Below are 22,047 nucleotides of genomic sequence, written 5' to 3'. Positions count from 1 at the left end.
CTCCCTTTCACTCCCTACATGAGTTCATGTAGGTCTACCTTTTCCTTTGTTGCCCAGGGATGGCAGAAATGTTGTTGACTAATAGGATATTGTCTCCGAGATAAGAGCCATAGAAAGTAAAAGAGGACTTCTTCCCTAGGTAAGAACTGTTGGACAAAGTCCCTTTTGCAGGTTTATTGCAAAGCTTTTTGCTTTTTGCCTCCTATTTTTCTGACCTGTTTTTGTTTAGGACTCTGTGTACTTTACCACTGCTAATCAGTGCTAAAGTGCATATTCTCCCTTTGTAAATTGTGATTCTTATTAGTTATCCATGATTGGCATATTTGATTTACTGGTAAGTCACTAGTAAAGTTCACTGTGTGTGGCCAGGGCCTGTAAATCACATGCTACTAGTGGGCCTGCAGCCCTGGTTGTGCCACCCACATAAGTAGCCCTGTCAAACTTGTCTCAGGCTGTGAATGCAGTCTTCAACTGCCATGTCAACCTGGCATGTGCACCCACTTGCCAGGCCCAAACCTTACCTTTTTACTACATGTAAGGCACCCCTAAGGTAGGCCCTAGGTACCGCCATGGTCAGTGTGCAGTGTATGTGAAAGGTAGAACATGTGCTGGTTTGCATTACATGTCCTGATAGTGAAATACAGCCAATTTAGTTTTTCACTATTGCAAGGCCTAGCTCTCTCATAGTTTCTCATCGGAGCTGCTTTGTAACATTTTACAAATGTAACTTTCAGCTGGGAACAGCTAGAGATTTGGAGCTCAGGATGTAAAACAAAATAAAGGTGGTTTTTAAATTGTGCATTTGAAAATGCCACTATTAGAAAGTGGCCATTTTCTTGTTTAACCATCCTGTGCTTCTGCCTGCCGTTTGAATCAACACCAGGTCTAGTTTGACAGGGGCCTGTCTGTGCATTCACTCTAGACAATTACACAAAGGGAGTTGAGGTATGCCCTGCATATGCTGATGGCCCATCACCAAGCTGATGAGCCTTTCTGAGCTAGAGTGGTGGGAGGAGCTGTCCTCTGCACCTGAGAATGGCTGTACCTGCAAAGGCACAGTCCTTTTCATGTTAGGGAACAGCTCCTCACAATGCTGTCTCCACAAACCTGGAGTGTGTTTGGAGCCAAGGCCAGGCATGGCAGGAACTTATAAACTACAAAGACTTCAAAGGGCAAAAGGGGTGTAAGTACCATAGTCTGTTAGAACACTTCTGGAACTGAGGACTCTGCCAAGAAGGTCTGTCAGGAGGAGGACTTCCCCTTTGTTGCATGTTGCTTTACTGGGTTAGCCTGCAGTTGCTGCTTCTGTCTCTGAGCAGTGAAAGGACTGGACTTTGCTTTTTGAATCCTGCTTTTCAAATTTCTCCAAAGTCTTGTACGCACTTGCCTTCTGTTGGAAGTCTCCAGACCATCAAAGTTTTCACTTGCAGCATCCCTGAACTCCACTGCTTGAAGTTCTGATCTGCCAAGTGGTTCCAACTCCAGTTTTGGGCCACTGGAGAGGTTTGCTGGGCTGCAAACCTCAAGAAAAGGATTTCTGATGCAGTCACCAATGCTGCTGCTTGCACCGACGCTGTGGTCATTGCTCGCTGGGTGAGTTCAGCCCTGATGCCTGATGACACCAGCCCTGTTTTGACTCCAACTTCATCACCTAGACCGCTGCCGAGACCTGGACAGACAGTGCTGCTCGTGGAGTGCATGGGAATGGCTCGATGCCTGTCAATGCCAGCACCTCCCTTACACCATCCCAAATATGATAACCGATGCTGGTGACGTCCCAAACTCAGCGACACCACACCGTTGTAACAATCCAATGCCTCACCACCTACGCAGCCTCACCTTAGCTGAACAACCAGGACTTGCCTTGCCTCCCCTGTACAGACTCGATGCCTCGCCTTCCCAGTGGCAGTAAGAACCAACGCCGCCTTGGCCCATCGACTTGTCATCTCCATGACACCGTGAAATGTCTTTTGACCTCATCCTTTTCGAAGGTGCTACTTTGGGGGTCTGTGTGACTCTGCAAGGTGTGGTGGCTAGCCACGGTTAATGCCGTACTGTGGATTTGTACCTGTCATGAAGCTGAGATTGTCCAAGTTGGAGCTATTGCTTCTAAGAGTTATATTTTTACTGTAAACCTTTTTAAAGTGAGTTATGTATGTTGTATTTTTGTTGATTTGGTCTTGTTTGGTTTAAATAAAGATACTTTATGTTTCTAAACTGGTGTGGTGTCCCTTTGTAGTGTTTTCACTGAGTTTCTGTGCTTTGTGCACACATACTTTACACATTTCCCCTGAGATAAGCCTAACTGCTTGTGCCAAGCTATCACTGGGGAAGCAGGGTTTATCTGGATGTGTAACTCCTTTATCCTTACTAGAAAGAAAGGTCCCTACTTAGACAGGCTGCAAGCCACTTTCAACTAAAGACCCTCGTTTCTAACAAGCATTAATTTTGGACAAACCTTTTCTTAATAATAGATCTGGGCCCATAGTAAAGAGCCACAGAAAGGACAGAAGGTCCCTGTAAAAAAGCCACTGAAAGTAAAAAAGGACTTCAACAGTTTGACCGAGACTGCAGTGCTCCTACCCCATGGCACCCATCCTGAAAGGGTCTGTGTCTTTTGCCTGATCCCCCCTTTCTTTTGCTTTGACTTTGTTCTCCCCAGACTCTCTCTAGGGAAGGATAGAGAGATTGGATTCAATATTCATTACCAATCAGTTATAGCAAGTAAGGAATACAACAATGGAGCATGGAAAGCGGTGGTAGGACTTGATCCCCTTTACCAATCACGAAAAGTGAGAAAAGACTAGTGTCCAGTTATCAGCATTAGAAGCTTGTAAAATGAGGCATGACTTTTAAGACAGTTATAACGTTGAAAAATTAATGGTGAAAAATTACTATGGAATGGTAACCAATGAAAATGCCAGGCTCTGAAATAGAAATAGCTTTTGCCCCACCCCTCAAGGAACCTACCTCTCCTCCCTCTTCGGACACCCCCCAAGCAATCTTTCACAACAGGAAGGACCTAAGGACATCAAAAACTTAACAACATTAAATACCAACATTGATATAGAACAAAGGACTTGCACCCCCATCCCTGCAGTGACTTGACCACAATGGCATTTTGCTAGCCTAAACCCCATGATACCACATTTGAAAGATACAGCCCCAATTCGTGGAGAATAAAATATCCCCAAAACCTCTCAGACAATGCAAAAAAAAGTTCAAACACAACCTTCTCCAAAAACTTCAAGATACGGTAATACATTAATACCCTTCTACCCACTACACCGTGAGCAACGGCAACATGAAAACTGATTTCATTTTCTACTCATAACACCCTGCAAAATGGAGCGACATCTTCCTTCTGCACCCGTTACAAAAACATTCAACATTTCTTTATGGAACTAAACTCACAACCGCGCCCTACCTAGGCTTTAAAGGGGAGATCTACTTATCTATCATCAGCAAGGGGAACATAAAATTTCAAGCAACTGACCATCACCTCATTATCTTTGACCAACACTTCTTATCACTTTAGCCTTATTGTCACAAGATGGTGCTGTTTCGCATGCACCCCCTTTCTTCTACCCCTGGCCGTCATACTAGGTCCTTTTCACCCACAGGACTCCACTACAACAAGATGCACTAGCACCTCCCCCCAACACACATCTTCGTATTGAAAGCTCCGGTCCAACCACCATAGATAAACAGCCACACTGAAACAACCCCCGACATACACATCGATAACAATAGTGCCAGTCCTAACCCAATTTCCTCCACCACTGAGCCCCCGAACATATAATTGACTCCCAATGTAGAACACACCCAGTCCAAATGAACCCTCCCCGCTTCTAACCTCAAGAGAAGTCCTAACTCAAGTTCGTCCACCTATGAGCCCTCCAACCCATCCCAGACTCCTAATGTGGAACACACCCAGCCCAAAAGGATTATCTCCACTTGCAACCTCAAGGACACTGCCCTCCACTCTATTGATGATCACATGCCTTCCGTTGACACAGGATCCACTACATGCTCACCTTCACACAGAGTTTGGATGATCCCTGACATACTCAACCTGTTTCTAAGTCAAATTGAACAAAAACCTGACTCTCTAGCCAAAGACATTTCTCACATAAAAAACGACCTCGCTATCCAGGTCAAGTAAACTCAAAACTTCTCTCTGAGAATGGAGAAATGGACTACCCTAGAAGGATCCCCAGTCAACAGCCAGCAGACTCTAGCCCGACATCCATTCCCATGCTCTGCCTGTCCCACAGACACTACGACCCCCCAACCCTCTATCCACAACTGAAGTGGAAGCCCTCAACGAATCATACCACATAAAGCCCTCCCAAAGCCTCCATCCAGAATCCCAGTAATCATGGGCACAAACAGAATCACTCAAGCTAATATATCGCCCAGACCTCCGGCTTAATAAATCACTATCCAGACAGTACACCCTACAAATAATATGCCTAGCTCCCTAACCTGCATGCTTCTTAACTGCAGGTCAGCAGTTAACACACCACAATAATAGCTGAAACAATACAAGCTGACGGAATCAACATTGCATTCCTATTGGAAACCTGGATTAACAATCACTCAATCCCTATTCTGGTCCTGGTTACACCAGATGGCTATTCCCTCGTTATGCGGGACAGACCGGGATCAACTGGGGGTGGGCTAGCAATAATATGCAAAGAAGAAATTCTACTTAACACATGAGACCACAAACTACTTGGCCTTAGAATACCTCGGAGTTGAACTTGCGACAAAAGGCCATCACATTCTACACCATCTATCTTCCACCTGGAGATCGCTTACTCTTCACTGAAGAACTCGCCAACCTAATAACACAGTTTTGGTCTACCTGACTCCATCGACGTGTTCTTATGAAACTTAAATCTACACTGGAACAACACCGAAGATGTCTCATTTTGTAACCTAACAAACCTTGAAATCAACGATCTCAAGCAACTCTGTAACGAATAGACCCACAACAAACTCTTGATGGATAATTAAAAGAAGTGAGTTCCTCTCCCTCCGATCCATCATGGATCTCGACTGGTTGGACCACTATCTAATACTGTTCAATCTCAAGGTTTATCCCAGATCTGACCCAGCCCCATCCAACAGACCAACACACTAGTCAAGGGACATCAAACAGATTCCAACAAACAGAGCTAGAATATGGGATCAGTACACAACTACTTTCCCAACCTATTCATCACACTGTAGAGGACTGCACTGCCCACTATAACTCAGCGATAACAGAGGTCCTCGACCAAATGGCTCTGCTAAGGCTGTAGCACAGAAACTGCTGTGCTTAATATATCTGATGACAGTCACAGATCCTTAGATGAAGGAGACTCCTGCCTCCTAATCCTACTCGGCTTCCCGGATGCATTTGATACAGGAAATCATCACGATTTACTTGAGAGGGTTAAGAACCGCACTGGTATAAATGGCTCAGTTCGGAAATGGTTCATGTCCTATCTATAGCATTTGGATCAACAAATACAAATCAACACCTGTCTCTCGAAGCCTGCACCAGTTCCACAAGGGTTACCTCAAGGCTCAATCCTCTCTCCTATTTAATCACCTCATGGAACTCCTCACAGTGATCTTGAACCAAGCATGGATCAAATATCACCTATAGGCAGATGACACAATACTCTCTTACACAATAACATCACCAAGAAATATCTATCTTCTAAATGGCACACTAAAGAAGATACAAACCTGGTTAAAAAATAATCACCTAAAACTGAACCCCAAATAAGACTCAACTACTACTCCTCTCCTCAAAAAATAATCCCTTACCAATCCAAGAATAGCTCAGGAATTTGGATACACTAAACTGTTCTCTCTCACTTTCTAACTCTTTACAGTCCTTGGGTATCACCCTGAACAAAAACATGCCAATGAAGGAGCACATCAACAACTCAGTCAAAGGATCAGTTTTCACACTGATGATGCATAAATATTTCAAAACATATTACACAACACATTTAGCAATTTTAGACACAAACTTGAACATGCACATTGTAAATGTTAAAATGAAGTGACACAGCAGTTGAGACAAGTGAAGTAACAGCACCGCCAAAGCGATCTGGAAAGTGTTAGAAAAGGAGACATTCATTGCTAACTGATTATAATGCTTATTATTAGGTTTCTATAACAAGATTACTGATGAAAATTATGTTTTATTAATCATTTACTGATTAGGCTAATGATTCTAATGATGTGGCTTAGCATTTCTAATGCCTTACATTGAAATGCATCATGAAAAGATTGTGGTGCAATTATGTGATAAAATTAGTTATGAAACGGAAATATGCAGATGTGACAGTAGAGACCATAATGATCATGGAAAACTAGAAATTATTTTAGAAAAATTACGTTTAAGAATGATTTACATGTAACGATGCTGAAAATTGTGGCAGTATGCCATAGTTAACGTTAATCAATTTTTTGTAATAATACATTGGTGAAGAATTACTATTTTTCTTTTTTTATGAAATGATGATTTAATGCATTGTATTCAATTCTAATAGAGTTTAATTAATTTAAAGCTGACTTACTGATTTTAAGGCCTTTTTAAATGTGTTCTTTTCTAAGCTGCATTTTTCCCTTAGCCAACTGCAATGGTCCCTTGGCATTTCTGAAAATGTTGCTTTATGCTTTCTGTACATGTATCATCTTAAGTTTAAAGGACATTCTGTTGTGAAATAGTTCAATGGGAAAGTGAACCATAAGCCTATGTCATGGATTGATACAATGTAAATGTTTAACTGTTGAGAAACCTTTGAGGCCAAGAAAGACAGTTCTTTCACATGATCAGCATGGGGAAGTAAGCAGGGATGATTACATTGTATTTGGTGTTTTCATACGTAAAGTAATCATGCGAAAGACTGAATAGTGGAGTGATACTATATCACCACAGTATCATCAAGACTATAAAAGAAGAAACCCCAAAGATGGTGCAATGTCATATTTGTTCTCTTCTTTGTGAGGGAGGCAGCGCCATTTTCATTTATTTGAAAGACATACTCTACAGCATGCTTTTTCTTTACTTTGCAAGAGCTAGACATATTTTTTCTTTGGGAGAGGACTGAACGCTTGTTCTATGATTTCATAAACCATCCTGGTACATCATTGTATTACGCTGATAACATACATAATGTCGCGTGAACTCGGGCAGCATATACATAAATAAAAAGGAAATATACATTATGGAGCATCCATCTCGTCGTGTACCTCATAGGCCAAATTTGGAACATTCAAAGATTGTACATGGATCCCCCATTCAGTGGTCTGATGTAATCTTCGGTATGTCGATCAATGTCATGTGCCTGTGTGTGTGAGTTGATATAAAGTCCCCCTCTCTATCCCGTCTATCACTTTGGTCGATGGCCATGTTTACGTTCCCAATGTATAGTAGCCAACTTTGCTATGCTCTAGAAGGAACTTGAAACAATGAACTATGGGAGGGGTAGGTGGAACTGGGGGGGAGGGACCTGGGGTGTCCACATTTGGAGGGCTCTGTAGTCCTTGTCTGTCGCGTGGATGGTGTCAGTTCGTCTACAAGATGTTTGTAGTTTAGGAATCGGAAGTTGGGGGCTGAGGATGGCTTTGGTGGATTATGTCTCCTGCCGTAGGACAGGGTGTTAGTGTAGCGGGCCCTCTCTCTGGGCCGGATCTCCATCTGATATGATTACTGGGGGCACATTTTTGCTCTCACTATCTGGGACAGGGGCGGAATCTTAGATTGGGATGGCGCAGCGCCGGGTGAGTCGTCTTGTGCTGTCTCTCGCGTAAACTGAAACAGGAGATGTGCCCATTCAGATGGGGTGTTTACGAATCCCTTTCACCTCTCACCTTCCCACAACAGCGTTTCCTCCGCTGCCCCCCCACTTTTTAACTGCCCCTATCCAGGCTGCCTCAGGGGGCCCTGCCGGCGCCCTACAATGCATGGCTATGCCCGTTTTGCCAGGAGTATGACTAAGGATGCAAAGCTGCTCTGCACTTTTTCTGTCTTCTGCCTGCGGAAGAATCCCAGGGTGCATGCCTCCCATGTGGTAATATGTATGAGGTGTACAGTCGCCCTCAGTACTCGATGTATCCTACCCCAATATAGCTGGATTGTGGGACCGTCCCAAAACATGTTTGAAATTTGCCTCTGGCAGTTGGCACCTGGGGCATGCAAAGTGTGTGTCGGTGTAAAAACGGTGAAGCTGGTGCGGTGTTAAATACATGTGATGTAATATATTGCATTGAATGTTTTTGAATCGTGCGTTTCTTGAGACTTTATTTGGGTACTCCAGAGCCTTCTCCCATTCTTGGTTATGCAGCACCCGTCCTATTTCATCCTCCCACTTTTGGTGCAAGGCCTGCAGAGGGGCTGTGGTCAGTTCCCTAATTGCCTTGTAATGCCAGGTGACTAAGTGCCTACCCCTGCCCATTCGTAGGATTGTGTGGAGGACCGGGTGTGTCGGTGGTTCCCCTTCAGTGAGATCCCAGCATTGCTGGGCGCTGTCCACTAATCGTCGGTGCACTAGGAATAGTCCGGGAGGGAGATCATAGCAGTCTCTCATTTGGGCATATGTTTTCAGCTGCCCATCTTCAAACAGCATTTCAATCTCGGTCACCTCGAAATCCGTCCATATCCGGAGGGCTCCGGATGTGTAGTAGTTCTCTCTATGCAGAAATCCCAATAGTGGGAGTAGTGGGGAGTGGAGGGGTATTTATATGGTATATACGCATCATACATTTGCGGGCTATTGATACCTGCAGGGGGTGTGTCCGTGTCGGCTTAGTGCCCGGCATCAACAGTCTCCGGATGGCTGGGAGGGGTACCGGACCTTCGTTAGTAAGTGTCTCCTCTATGTGGCGTTCCGCCGTCCAATGGGACAGCCAGCTGGAGCTGTGCAGCTAAGATGAAAGCTTTGAAGGAGGGGGCCCCTAATCCCCCTTGCGTGGTCGGCAAGTAGAGGGTGCGTAAGACTACCCTGTGTCTACCGCCTCCCCAGATCAACGCCGTGAGTAGTGCTTCCAGCTCTTGATAAAAGGAGTGCAGTGGTATCACCGGAAGATTGGTGAAGGAGTATAGCAGTCTGGGTACCATTATCATTTTTGCTAATGCTAAACACCCTATGGGGGCCAGCAGCAGGGACTTCCAGAAGGCTACTGCCGCACGTAATCACGCCAGTGTTCGGCGGTGGTTTCCCTCGTAGAGGTCTTCAGGTGAGTGGTATAGTCTCACCCCCAAATATTTGGGTGCTGCAGTATTTCAACCTGGGTGCTGCAGTATTTCAACCAACTGTCTGGGGTCCTAGCATGACCTCCAAGGGAGCCAGGTGTGGGCTAAGGAGGAAAATCGTCGATTTACCCCAATTGACTTTAAGGCCTGAGTCTTCTGCGAAAGTCTGCAATATTTCTCAGATTGGCGTGAGGTTGTTTGTGATATCCCGCACATAAATCAGGAGTTCATCAGCATATAGCGATACGCTATGAACCGTGTCTACGATTGGGATACACCAGGATTCACCCACTTGTCGTAGACAGATGGCTAAAGGCTCCACTACCAAGGAAAAGAGGAGGGGGAATAATGGGCACCCCTGCCTCGTACCTCGCTCCACCCGAAGTGGGTCTGAGATATATTTACCCACTCTCACCCTGCTGGTGAAGTCCTTATAAAGGAGCTGCGTGTATGCCAATAGGGTTGGGCCGACCTGCACTTCGCGAAGAACTGCGAGTATATATGGCCATAAGAGTGTGTTGAAGCCCTTTTCAAGGTCTAGGATTCGGCATGCGACCCATGGGAAATGGTCTCTTGCTCTATCCTGTACATGGAAAAACCTACGTATATTCAGCGATACGTTGCGTCTGGGGAGAAAACTGTTCTGGTTTGGGTGTATCGGTTTTGGGAGAACCTGTATGTACCTGTCCACCAGTATTTTTCCTAATATCTTACAGTCCGTGTTGAGCAAAGTTATGGGTCTATACGAGGATGGGGGAGTGGGATCTCTGTGAGGTTTAAGAAAAGTCATCAGGGCTGACTCTCTAAGTGAATTGGGTAGGACGCCTTTGTGTAGCTCTTCGTTATATATAGTTATGAGGTGCTGGGCCAGTTGCCTCGAAAAAGCGGCGTAGTATTCGAGGGGGAAGCCGTCTGCTCCCGGTGCCTTTCGGCACGCCAGTCCCCCAATGGATTGGGCGACATCTGGGGATTGTATCTTAGGGTCTATCGCATTCTCCTCCACCGGCGGAATATTGGGTAGGGGCACGGTTTGGAGGAAGAGGGATAATGTCAGTTGTGAGACCTGTGGTGGGGCGCGATAAACTCTCGTGTTATAGTTGTGAAAATTGTGTTGTATATCTACCTGCGATTGTTTAAGGGTGCCAGTGTTATCTTGCAGTATTGTGACGGGTGGCACGTCTGTGTCCTGTTTCGCGAGCCAGGCGAGGAGTGTACCTGCCCTGTTTCCCTCGCGGTGCATTCGGTGGCATATACTCTAAAAGTGTAATTGAGGAGGTCCCTCATGGTCTCTGCATATGCTGTTTTTGCCCTCGCCACCTGTTCTGGAGTAGCCTCCCCTTGGTCTAGTTTTTTTGTAAGGTCCACCAGTCGCATTTCCGCTGATTGTAGTGACTGTTCTAGTACCCGTCACAACCCTACGATGTGTTGAATGCAGTGTCCCCTTGCCTCAACCTTGAATGCATCCCATTCTACTGATCGGGAGGATGCTGTGCCTGCGTTATGGGAGAAGTATTCTTGAATGTGTTCACCATGTACATGACAAAAAGCCTGGTCTGTGAGGCATTCTCGGGGCAGCTTCCATGTAGGGACTGGGGGGGGTCTCCATCGAATCGTCACTGTATGCGCTCCGTGGTCGGACAGTACTCTGCCTAGGTAGTCAGTGTGTTGTATTTGGGGGAGCAGCGCTACTGAGCATAGGTATCTATCGAGTCTCACTCTGAGATTGTGTGGGGTGGAGTAAAAGGAATAGATCTTGGCGTTCAGGTTCTTTTCTCGCCAGGCATCTGCTGATGACCAGTTGGTTACCCAGTTTTTAAACTGTTCTGCCTGTTTCAGTGCGGGTGAATGTGCCGGCGGGGTGAGATCTGTGTAAACTGATTGAAATCCCCTCCCAGCAACCACAGCAGTGCAGTGTGTTGTGCTAGTGCTCCAGTGAGACAGGCCCAGTACTGTTCCTGGTCTATATTGGGGGCATACATGCTACCAATCAATATCTCCTTGCCCTCGAGACAACCCGTTATTAGGGAGTACAGGCCCTCCTTGTCCACGACCCCGGATTGTTCTCTGAAGGGGATCCCTGGCCTGATCCAGACGAGAGTGCCCCTAGCGAATGCGGAGTATGTCGTGGCGCATATAATTCCTTGCCATTTTTTGCGCAGGCGGTCCACCTCTGTCCCCATAAGGTGCGTCTCCTGGAGGAGTACCACCTGCACTTGCTTCCTTTTCATATAGCCATAAACTGCATACTGCTTACTGGCTGTGTGCATGCCCCTGACGTTTAATGTTATAACTTTTAGGTCTGTATTGGGAGTCCTAGTCATCATTTATGCCTGATGTCTGGGTGGTGCGTCTTGTGTTATGGTGTCCACGACTCCCTCGTGTCTCCCTTGTGTCCGACTGACAACCTCTGATAATCGAGCTAATATTTGCATGTCGCATGCTTGGTCCCCAGGAAATGTGGAAAGGATGTAAAACTGGGGGAGTGAAGTAACTCCCAACTGAAAGGACCTATCCCTTGGGGCGATACATCCAAATTGCACAACATGTGCTAACTCTAGTACGTTTTTTTTGGGAGGGAAGTGGTCGTCCGCTTTTGTCTGCTGGCATTGCTGCAGCTGCCCGCTCGTTGTCTGCGTTGTACTGCTGCCACCGCCATACGGTGGGGTCTGATGCGAGGGCTATCTTTCAGTTTCGCCGAATGTCGGAGTGACAGGGTGCCATAGCCCAGTCGACCTGCGCCTCTTCGAGTGGGAGGAGTGTATGGCTCCAGTGTCATCCCCCGCGGGCATCCGGTGCGGCAACCCAGGAGTGTCAGATCAGAGTGTTTGCCGTTAGGGGGGTCACAATTGGCAGGGTCATAGATCCATCACCAGGGGTGTTTCCGCCACTGTCTTCCTCTTTGGACGTGAAAAGGTGTGAGCCTCTGTCACCATCCGAGTTTCCCCCCGGGGCCCATCCTCTGGAGCGGCTTGGAGAGCTTTCCAGCGTTCAGCAATGATTTGGGCAAGGTCCGGAGAGTTCTTGCTGGAGGCGTCCGAGCATGAATGATCTTTTCCTGTTGCCGTCATTGGTGACTTGATGGGCGGTGGGTGTGAGACAAAAACTGTCAGGGGCACAAAAGACTGGCAGGTGCAAGGTTTAGAAGCCTTATTTAGAGCCTGCATCATCCCAGAACAAATAATGCTTTTAAAGGAAACTGTTCAACAGACATCATGTCTTGGCCTTGCTAGGATAAAAGACTTGAATAAACCGTCCATACCTAAACCGGCACCTGATAGTAATGGAACTACAGATGAGGAGGTAGACGCGAAATATATTTTACAACAAAATAGAACTAATCCTGATTGGAAAAAATGGTTAATCTGGCCCACAGACACGAATAACTGTCAAGATAGATTCCTGAACAAGACACAAGGGTTTACAGTAACTAGGCCAGATCCAAGATATATCCAGAGACAACATCCAGGGATAATAACAACTTACAGTGTAGGAAAACTGTGCCTTGAGTGGCTCCAAAAATCCGCACTCCCAGATATAAAACCACACTTAACTTTACTTAAAGATGGCATTGATTTGAGAGAATTCTTACTAGAACCTCGCAAATACAGTCATAAACGTTTCATGTACGCCGGTATTTACGCTGCTTATAATGAAGCATGGAACGTCACGCAAATGGAAAGTGCTGAACGAATAAGAGAAATTAATTGTATTATTTAGAGAAAGCTCTCTCTGTAGTTGACAATGGGTTAACAACTCTGTCATCCAGAATGTATTCTATGGGCAGCATTATATCCTCTGCCATAGACATAATGGAACAAGACTTGCTCATGTTACAACATGGACAGTCTCAATTGCTTTCTATAATGCTGCTAGGCTGGACGTTACAAAGCCTTCGTTCAGGCTTTGTGCCTTGGCGTCTAATCAACATCATGTCATTGTTTACAGGATTTAACCTTACAGATAAACAAATCTCTGGCACAGAGGGGGGCAGACTATACTGTGCTGAGCATAGAAAAACTGGAAAGATTACCATTAACCGTTTCTGAGAAACCAGCCATTGTATAGATAATACATGGCACCATCACGATACCAGTGACGATTTTCCAGTTTCAGTATTGCTTAACACACATACCAGCAGGCCTGTATGAAAGGTTGGGTAAAGAATACATAAAGTCGACCTGGGATTTACCATACACACACAAATGTTGGAGTGGGGAAAAGGAGGTATTTCTTAGTGGTAAAAATTGCAAAACCACACTGATCGGTGCACTTCTATGTCAGGGTATTCATTTACATGGAGCCTGCGATAGTTCTTTGACCAATTTATCATGCCACCTGCAGGGTTCCCCAGCAGCTGTGATAGATCCAATTTTCAGGCAGCTATCCAATGGAAGCTACATAATGTTGAATGATCACAGCTGTTGTGGAAGGATGCCATGAAAAGCCTATCTCGTTAGTGTGTCGGCCAGGGTCACTTGCTGTATGCAAGTATTGTGTCCTAAAACTATGACAGACGGGGAGTCGCCGCTATGGCCTTCACTGAACATCTCTTCTATACGAATTGATACTTTAAGCAGAATGAAAGCCATTCTTTTACAAAAAACTGTGCCACTGACCTCGTCCAGAGAGACGTATGATCTGCAAGTTGCAAGGTCCTCTGCAGAGATGCATGCCTTATTATCAACAAACTTCCCCATACATTTCACAGAAATGTTAGGTCGTATCTTAAACATGTATGATACCATTGGTATTGTACATGTCTTTAAGACGATTTTTTCGGGACTGTTAGCACTCTTTGAAGCAGTCCCAGGCATTTTCCATACTTCGTGCACTCTGTGTTCGGCGGTCTGCCTCTCATTTTGGGACTCGTAGCAGGGATACTATTTTTGTTCCTTCTGCTCCGATATGGCAAGTCCAGTCACCAGTGATACCCAGATTACCATGGAGCCCACTCTTCTGGCAATGCAGTATCGTGAGGTCATAACATAGATTCTTGGCTTGGCTTGTTTGAGAGATCTGAAAACCACGTGGTTCCTATCGTTCACACCAATCTGGCTAGATTGCATCTTACCTGTTCTACGATGCCTGCTTTGTGGAGAGGAATGCGTGTTGGATATCTGTCTAACAATTCCGTCAGCACTCCCAACGGATGTTGACGCTTTGCTTGGTTCGGTAACGGCTCATGCATTGTGTTGTCCACAGCGGCTACCAATCCTGATTATGGCATTCATTGAGGTCTCACCGGCAATTCCAGCTGAGGGTGAGATACGTGGACCAACAGGCTCACAGGTACCATCTAATGTGAACATTGCTAATGCGACTGACGCTGACGGCGATGCTTCTTATCTGTGTACGATTGATCTACTTAATGAAGTGGTTCAACTTTCACCTACTGTGGTAGACAATTTCTTTTCCAGCTTAGAAGATTTAATGTTGTCTCCTGACACCAAGAATAACTTTTTAATTTAGCACACAGTGTTCTATCAACTTTCAATTCGGCCTTTGTTTTTCAAAATAAAAAACTTCTAACTTTGGAACTCTATTTTTCTACGATTTGATTGGACTTTTTTCCAAAAAATTAACTTTGGCACAAAGTAATTTGCTTAAAGTAGAACTATTCTTAGAGAACAAGAATTCTTTGAATACTTCCTAGAAACAATATTGACCTTATCCACAAACCAAAACAGTTTATATATTCTGCTATGGGATGTTCTTGAACTTTTTTCTTCTGTATTTAAGAGCCATTTCATAAATGTAATTTTCATGATTCATTCAGTTAGCATTGCAAATATCATAATATATGCTTAAAATGAAATCATTGCTTTTAAATGCGTACAGAACAAATGCTCATTTTATGTGTACAACCATTTTCAAAAGCATTTTATGCATTTTTTGGGTGAGATTGTAATCACATGCTTTAGATATGTTTTAATGCTTACATTTTAGTAATGTTGAACATAATAAAGTGGAGTGGGCGTTGTATAGCATTTTAGGACCCTAGTGTAATTTTCCCGATTCTTGCCCTTATATAGGTATAAATCACCATGTCCTTATATAAGCATAGAAATCATAACCATATTTAGACATAGCTCATGCAGTCCAAATACGGCATGGCTGCTTCCACTAGTTCCGAAAATCCACAATGATTTCTTGGAAAACTCTGCTTCAGCAGTTTGGGACTTCCCCTTGCTTGAATATTGATTTGTCCAAGAACTCATGGAGTTTTAAAGAACTGAGACTCTTTGATGACGTTATTATGTCCATCTTTACGTCAAACTCGCAACTTCAAAGTATAAATATGCCCACAGTTGCCCAAGCAAACACACAGGGGTTTGGAGCAGTTTGACTATCTACTTGCCCGACGCATCTCGCTACAGCAAGTGCCGAAGGAAGCCGACCCACCAGTATGCGCACTGAGAGAGACGCTGGTTTTTCTCCTGCCAAGAAATCCAGCTCCAGTGTTTCCAAGCTCCCCTTGCGGGGAGTTGGAAAATAGAGTCCTGAGAAAGAGAGATACCAGACCTCCATTCTAAACCAAGGTACGGAGCTGATTAGACCCTAAGAGAAATCTTGGATAGATTATTGGCGAAAAGAATACTAAACGTATGCTACACCACACTTAGTTCTTCCCTCGTACTAGACTTAGGTTAGGTACATCGGGGTAGGCGTATGTTAGAAGCACCAGTTGAGTAGTTTTAGTGTTTATTTATTTATGTATGTATTTTATGGCTTAAAAACCATACCATGCTTTTACAGTATTATTTTATAATACTCTTCTTGCTGTACGCATTATACTTTACAGCCAGTATTACGATTGTAGCAGTTCATTTCTTCTGCATGAGAAAGAAGACTGTTCAATAAATACTTTTATTGAAAACGACTGTCTTTCTGTTTTCTCTGCACCTCTGATGAAACGAAGCATGCACGAATGACTGAGTAAAATATCTATCTATTGTTTCCACGACTCTGAAGATCAGTTTCATCTTGGGGAAACAAAGTTGTCGTGTTTATGCGGTTGTCAGAAACTAATCCCTTCTTGTGAATTCGAGAAAGTTTCTAGTGACTTCTGAGCTAGCTGGCACTCACAATTAAGTTGAATATATTCGATAGAGGCCTAGTAGACATAAGTCCTACTTCACATGTATCGGATATATCATTCTAAGGCGCAGAACCTATTGGGAATATAGGAACTACACTACAAACTGATCTATGTTCACCAACTCATCCCTTAATGTGATCACCAGACTCACTCAGTCTCTAAGAGGTCACAAACGCCATTGCCCTAATGCTGTAATTTATAGACGTTTACGACTGTTTTTGACTACCATAATACTTTATAATTGTATACTCCTTTGTTGTCGGGTTTTCTTTGACTCACAAGAATCCTTACATGTAACTCATGTAAACGTATTCTCATAGCTTGAAAAACACTTAAATACCTTTGGGTCTGGCTAGCGCTATGGCACCTCTCTCCCCCTCCACCCCCCCCCCCGCTTCCCCCTCCAAAAAAAAGATGCCGGAACACAGGGAGGTGTCTTCATTGACAGATGTTTTAGGATTCATACCTTCTCATTTGCCGCCACACCGGCTTGCACCTCCATCTCCTGCTTCCAGTGGCGTAACACAGGGCCTTGCAGACCCTGTGGTGCCCCAAACTCCAGGGTACCCCCTCAGCTCAGAACTCTGTCCAGAGAGCTCATGATTTAGTCCAGAAGGGGGTGCTCTCCGTACTTTGCAGGGGAGGCCCCTCAAGTTTTGTTATGCCAGTGCATGCTACTATTATATTACCTATCTCTGCCGTCTTGCAAGCAAGATTAGCGGCAACCGTGGTATTGCATGATTTATGGTGTCTTGCTGCACTCCAGTGTAAAGAAAATGGCCGTCTCCTAGGTTGATGTGTATCTGTTGTGGATGGAATTTGCTCTATAGCCTAGGCTGGTGGCGTCTGTGACATTCATATTTCTCCTTATGTCTCACTTAAAAGCAGGTAAGCAGCCCGGGCACTTTTATATGTTGTGTATTCTCAAAAACCCACATGCACAGTATTAGCCCAGGTCAAATTAATGGACAAGATTATTTCGCATATAACATTGATTCTCTAGTGGAATTCTAACATATGATGATTCTGTAGGCGTTGATTATCATGCTGAGGGAGCACCCCCGTTCACCCCCCTGTCTCCCCCCCCCTAGCCCCCCCCCGCCACCAGTAGCCGTATTTCCTGGTGCAGCACTAAGTATCACGCTCTTTTCATACCTACTTCGTATGTGGATCTTTTTAACAATGTGCCTGCGCCTTGCCCTCATACAATTCCATTAATCCTGCCTGTCAATAGGACCCCTAGTGTTTCATAACCTACATTCTTTTCTATGATGAGGCAATGACTAAACAAGTCCTGAATACATTCTACAGTCAAAAGAATTCTTTATCGCTTGCCCGATTTTGTTTTTCTGTTTTCTTTTTGCCTTTTTTTCATACTTTTCTATTTTTCTTCTCCAGTCATTCTGCTATTCCTCAGAAATTTACCCTGGTTCTGGGCAGTATCTAAAATTCCATTTGGTGATGTTTGTGTGTGGCTTCGGGAAAAGTTCAAGCCGTTGAAGTAAAAACAGAACTTAGTAGTGAAATAAAAATCGCTGTCGAGTTTCAGCTTTTACTCAGAGTTTTTACTGTTTACTCTTAATGCAATAAACTGCTTATGGAGAGTTAACCACTCGTTTAATTCCTGTTTAATTTAGCTGGTAAATTCACTAAATGAAGGCACAAATAATACAAGTTTACACTGATAGAAAGAATGAAAAGAGCAAAATATTTTCCCTGCCCAAAGGGCTGTTTTTGCTTCGATTTGGGCATTTGTGATTGTTTCTTCTCAAAGATAGATTCCTACAAGGTTACGTTCAGCTGCAACTTCATTGAATCTTTGCTGTTAACATATGCACAGTGTTTGTGATTTTGAATTTTAGACAAATAGTAATAAACGACATATTTGAATTCTGTGTTTTTTTTTTAGATTAAGAAGTCTACCGATTGTTTAATGGACCAACAAGCTGAACTTCCAGACACAGGAGACAACCTCTCTGATATTAAGCAAAGACTTTCAGACTTGGGTACTATGGAAGAAAGTTTGCAGGTGAGGACCTCTTTTGATTGGCAGTAAACAATGGCAAGCAACCAATAGTGCTTTAACTATTTTTCTGCACACTTTAAGTTAGGCAGTGACTTTTTAAGCCGCACTGTCAAGCATTTAGTTGGCTGGTTCTAGGCAAAGGCCCCAGTATTGTTGGCAAAAAGATAAATAGGGTATACATCCAAATATGTTCTTGTACTCGAGATTCTATTCAAGCCTACTTAACTTAACCATCTAATAAGGTCAGTAAATTCCATTGGTTTGCATATTGCCACACTTGGTTTGTTCAACTTTGGAAATTATCTTGTAAATTACATGTTAAAAGATAATTGTGTGTTACTAACAAATGTTTGTTTGCGAACTGAGATTTTGAGACACAGAGCAACTTTAAGATCTCCAGTTTTGCTTTGTGCCCTGTGCGAGTCATTCCTCAACTAAGGATATTCGTGAGCCGCCTTCTCCTGCCTCAGAATCTAGTTTGAATTCATGGCCACTGAAAAATGTTTTCCCATTGTGCCTGTCTATACGTATTTAAATTATTGAACTTCTTCGCAGAGGACTTGTGGTTTGAAACATGCATTATTCCATCTGTTTCTCTCCTTTTGACTCTCCAGAACCAGACACAATAAACAGATGGCACATTTCTAGTAATGTGTAAACCTCATCATTGCAGTTTCATTACTGGTTGTATCTTTCCATAGCCATACAAAGTTGTCTCTTGCTCTCCCCATAGATTTTTTCAAACAAGGGGTACCAGGCCACCAATTTCAGTACTGCTAATAATACTGCAGATTCGAAATACAACGCAGAAAATCATTGTACTTTACTTTCATATTTGTATTGATTCAACTTAATTTCAAACAACTGTTCATTACTCTTGATGCATAGGAGGAATACACATTTCATTCAGTATATTGTGCGAATCAAAATTGTATTAAAAACATTTCACAAAAACAAATTCTAATCAAAAACAAAGACAAAACACTGTTGTATTTGCATCAATTAATTACTCCAGTCCAAAATTTCAACAATTGCCTGCCAAAATTCAAATTCTATGTGGCACTATGACAGGCAGGCTGCGGGGTAAATTATTTTTTATAAAAGTTCGCTCTCTGCGTATGTTTCAATTATGACACCCTCACTAGAGTCCCATTCAATGTTGGTCCCTCGCAGACGATTAAAGACGGCAAGTGTAATGAACAGTTGTTTGAAATTTGTATGCTTGGCTATAATACATTTCTTCTCTCTTATTTAAGATATAAGAGGAAAGATATGTTGAGTGTTAAACATGGATGGAATGTTGGTTAACATGGTTAAAGAAATTAGGAAAAGAGAAGCGAGTATGGAATCTTGTGAGTGACAATTGAACTTGGAGGTGGCAGCACCTACATGTGCCATTTGGTGGTCCTGCTTGCTTTCTACATCTGAACTTCTATGGCACTGGTTGTGAGCTTCTGAGCAAAACCGTGGACCTTGGTAACCTCCACCTACTACTCAGCCTGTCCCTGCTCAAGTGTACTTGAATTGATTCCAGTTTGAAGCTGTTCATCTGGTCCGGGAGTCTTGTTTATGGGATGGATTAAAACTGTTACTATGTCCAAATAGGCCACAACCACCACTCTGCTTTGGTCTATTGCTTGACATCAATAGGGTTAACTAAGCAGGATTTTGTTATAACTCCATACCAGAGAAATCCCTACAGAGCATCCCTCCCATAATAAAGGAAGCTTCTTGTATCTCCTAGTGACACAGTGTTTCAACACATAGAGCAATGAGTCATTGATGGGTTGGAAGGATCGATGGGGTTTGGGTAAGGTTCAAAGCTGGACCTAGGTTTCAGAATAGCATAATGTTAATGTCACTTTGAAATTAAAGTGTGGGTTACAAATTAGCTAAGTTGAAAAGTTGCTTGTAGGATTGGTGTTACAAAAATGTTAGCATATTTTTTTTTTTACTATTTAAACATTTCTATAATACTAAAAGACTATAAGGGTCGTTTATATCAAAATAAATGAAGCAGACGGTTTCGTTTTGAAGGCAGGTCAAATTCAACAACTGTATTAAAATGAATTGGTTAAATGGCAGATTGGCAAGCATATTTGATGACAAGTTTATAATAAAGTTGTTATGGTGGAGAAAAAGGATTGATGCTCTTGCGAGTTGTTAGGAGAGGTAGTAAGCATTGTCTTAAAAATAGTAGGCAGTGATACACACATTTAATTGGATTTGTTGTGCTTCCTCTTATAACTAATTAGAGGTGTGGATGAGATGAGCACTTATCTCAACTCCTTGGATATTCCAGGATGAATGGAGCAGGTCCCAAACCCAGATATCCTGTGTGATACCAGCCGTTGCTGCTGCTTAACCCGTTGGACTTCTCCCCTTTCACCCCTGTGCCTCTTCTCTATTCTGTGTCCTCCAGCTGACTGTGCTTATTACCCGAACTCGCTGCCTGATTGTGCTTATTTTTTTGGTGCTTATTTCCTTCTCCTTGCCCCCTGATTGTGCCTATTCTCTTGTGCTTATTTTCCTCTGTTTTATCCCCTGGCTGTTTTCATTCTCTTCTGCCTTCCCATTGATTGTGCCTATTGTCTTGTGCTTATTTCCTTGTGCTTGCCCCCTGATGGTTCATGTTATCATGTGCCTATTTTCTTCTGTTTGCCCCCTCTTTGTGGATATTCCCGTGTACCTTGCCAGATAGCTGCTGCCTGCCTGTTTATCCCACCTCCCACCAGACCCCTCTACCAATTCCTATAGCAGCTCTCCCATCTAGCTCCTCCCCGCCGCCTCCCACCTCCCACCCCTCCTCCTAGGACTTACTTAATGGAGATCGCAATGTGGCTGCGACTCTGGCACTTTAAAGGCAAGCATGACCTTGCCTGGACTGCGCCTAGTGCCGAGACACTTGGTTCCCAGTCCACCCGTAGGTACAATGCTGTCATCCTCCTTTCCTTGAGTACCGGATAAATCTATTGAACACTGCTACACTGTCATGCATTTCCTAGTAATTCAGTAACACTGTGGATTTGAGCAACATCAGCATCAACACTATGAGGGACAGTGTCTGCTCAGATAATCAGAATATCTTGACCTTGTTCCTGACTAGCTCCTAGTGCACAATCTGGACCCTAAATCTTACAGGCTAACCGATGGTATCTGCAACCTCATACCATGACAATCCTAATTTCCCCAATGAAATCGTGTAAACAAATCTACCCTTTTGTCATTAACTCAAGCATGCCCAAAGGAAGAAACAAGAAATACACAAATTGGCATTTCAAACATTTATTGAAGCAATTGGATTCTTGTGTAAACTATGTGTGCTGCAATTATCAGTATAGGAGACAAAGCATAGTAACCAGCATTGAACATAAAGAACAGGACAACCTGACCAAGGTTGAGCACAACCAAAACAAAAGTATTTATCAAATTTAAAATTGTGGTGCTGCACACTCCAAGTGCCTGTTGTCCCAAGGCACAAATCCGAACACTAGACAATAAACGAAAGGTAGGAGGCGCACTCAAAAGGATCAAGGAGGCAATGTTATTATTCAAAAAGTTCTCTTCTTTGTGTCATGTGCAGGGTTATCCCCGTTATCATGCAGGGACACTAATGCAGTGACGAAATTCTGGATGCCACTTACAATTAGAAGGTGCTAT

The 22,047-nt window shown here is 43.6% G+C and overlaps 1 protein-coding gene across 3 annotated transcripts in view; it reads left to right on the top strand.

Annotated features, from left to right (window-relative positions):
* The window catches only part of MCF2 (MCF.2 cell line derived transforming sequence), an 870,271-nt gene that overhangs the window by 582,365 nt on the left and 265,859 nt on the right, over positions 1-22,047 (top strand). For all 3 annotated transcript variants that reach the window (XM_086918640.1, XM_086918639.1, XM_086918641.1), the window contains one exon: positions 18,271-18,390. In XM_086918640.1, coding sequence (XP_086774766.1) covers positions 18,271-18,390 — 120 coding nt within the window. The remainder of the gene's footprint in view (positions 1-18,270; positions 18,391-22,047) is intronic.

The sequence above is a fragment of the Lissotriton vulgaris genome, chromosome 4_1 (assembly GCF_964263255.1).
Source record: "Lissotriton vulgaris chromosome 4_1, aLisVul1.2, whole genome shotgun sequence".
Lineage (NCBI taxonomy): Eukaryota > Metazoa > Chordata > Amphibia > Caudata > Salamandridae > Lissotriton > Lissotriton vulgaris.
Note: the sequence above shows the minus strand (reverse complement) of the source record. Positions and strands in the feature narration are given on the sequence as shown.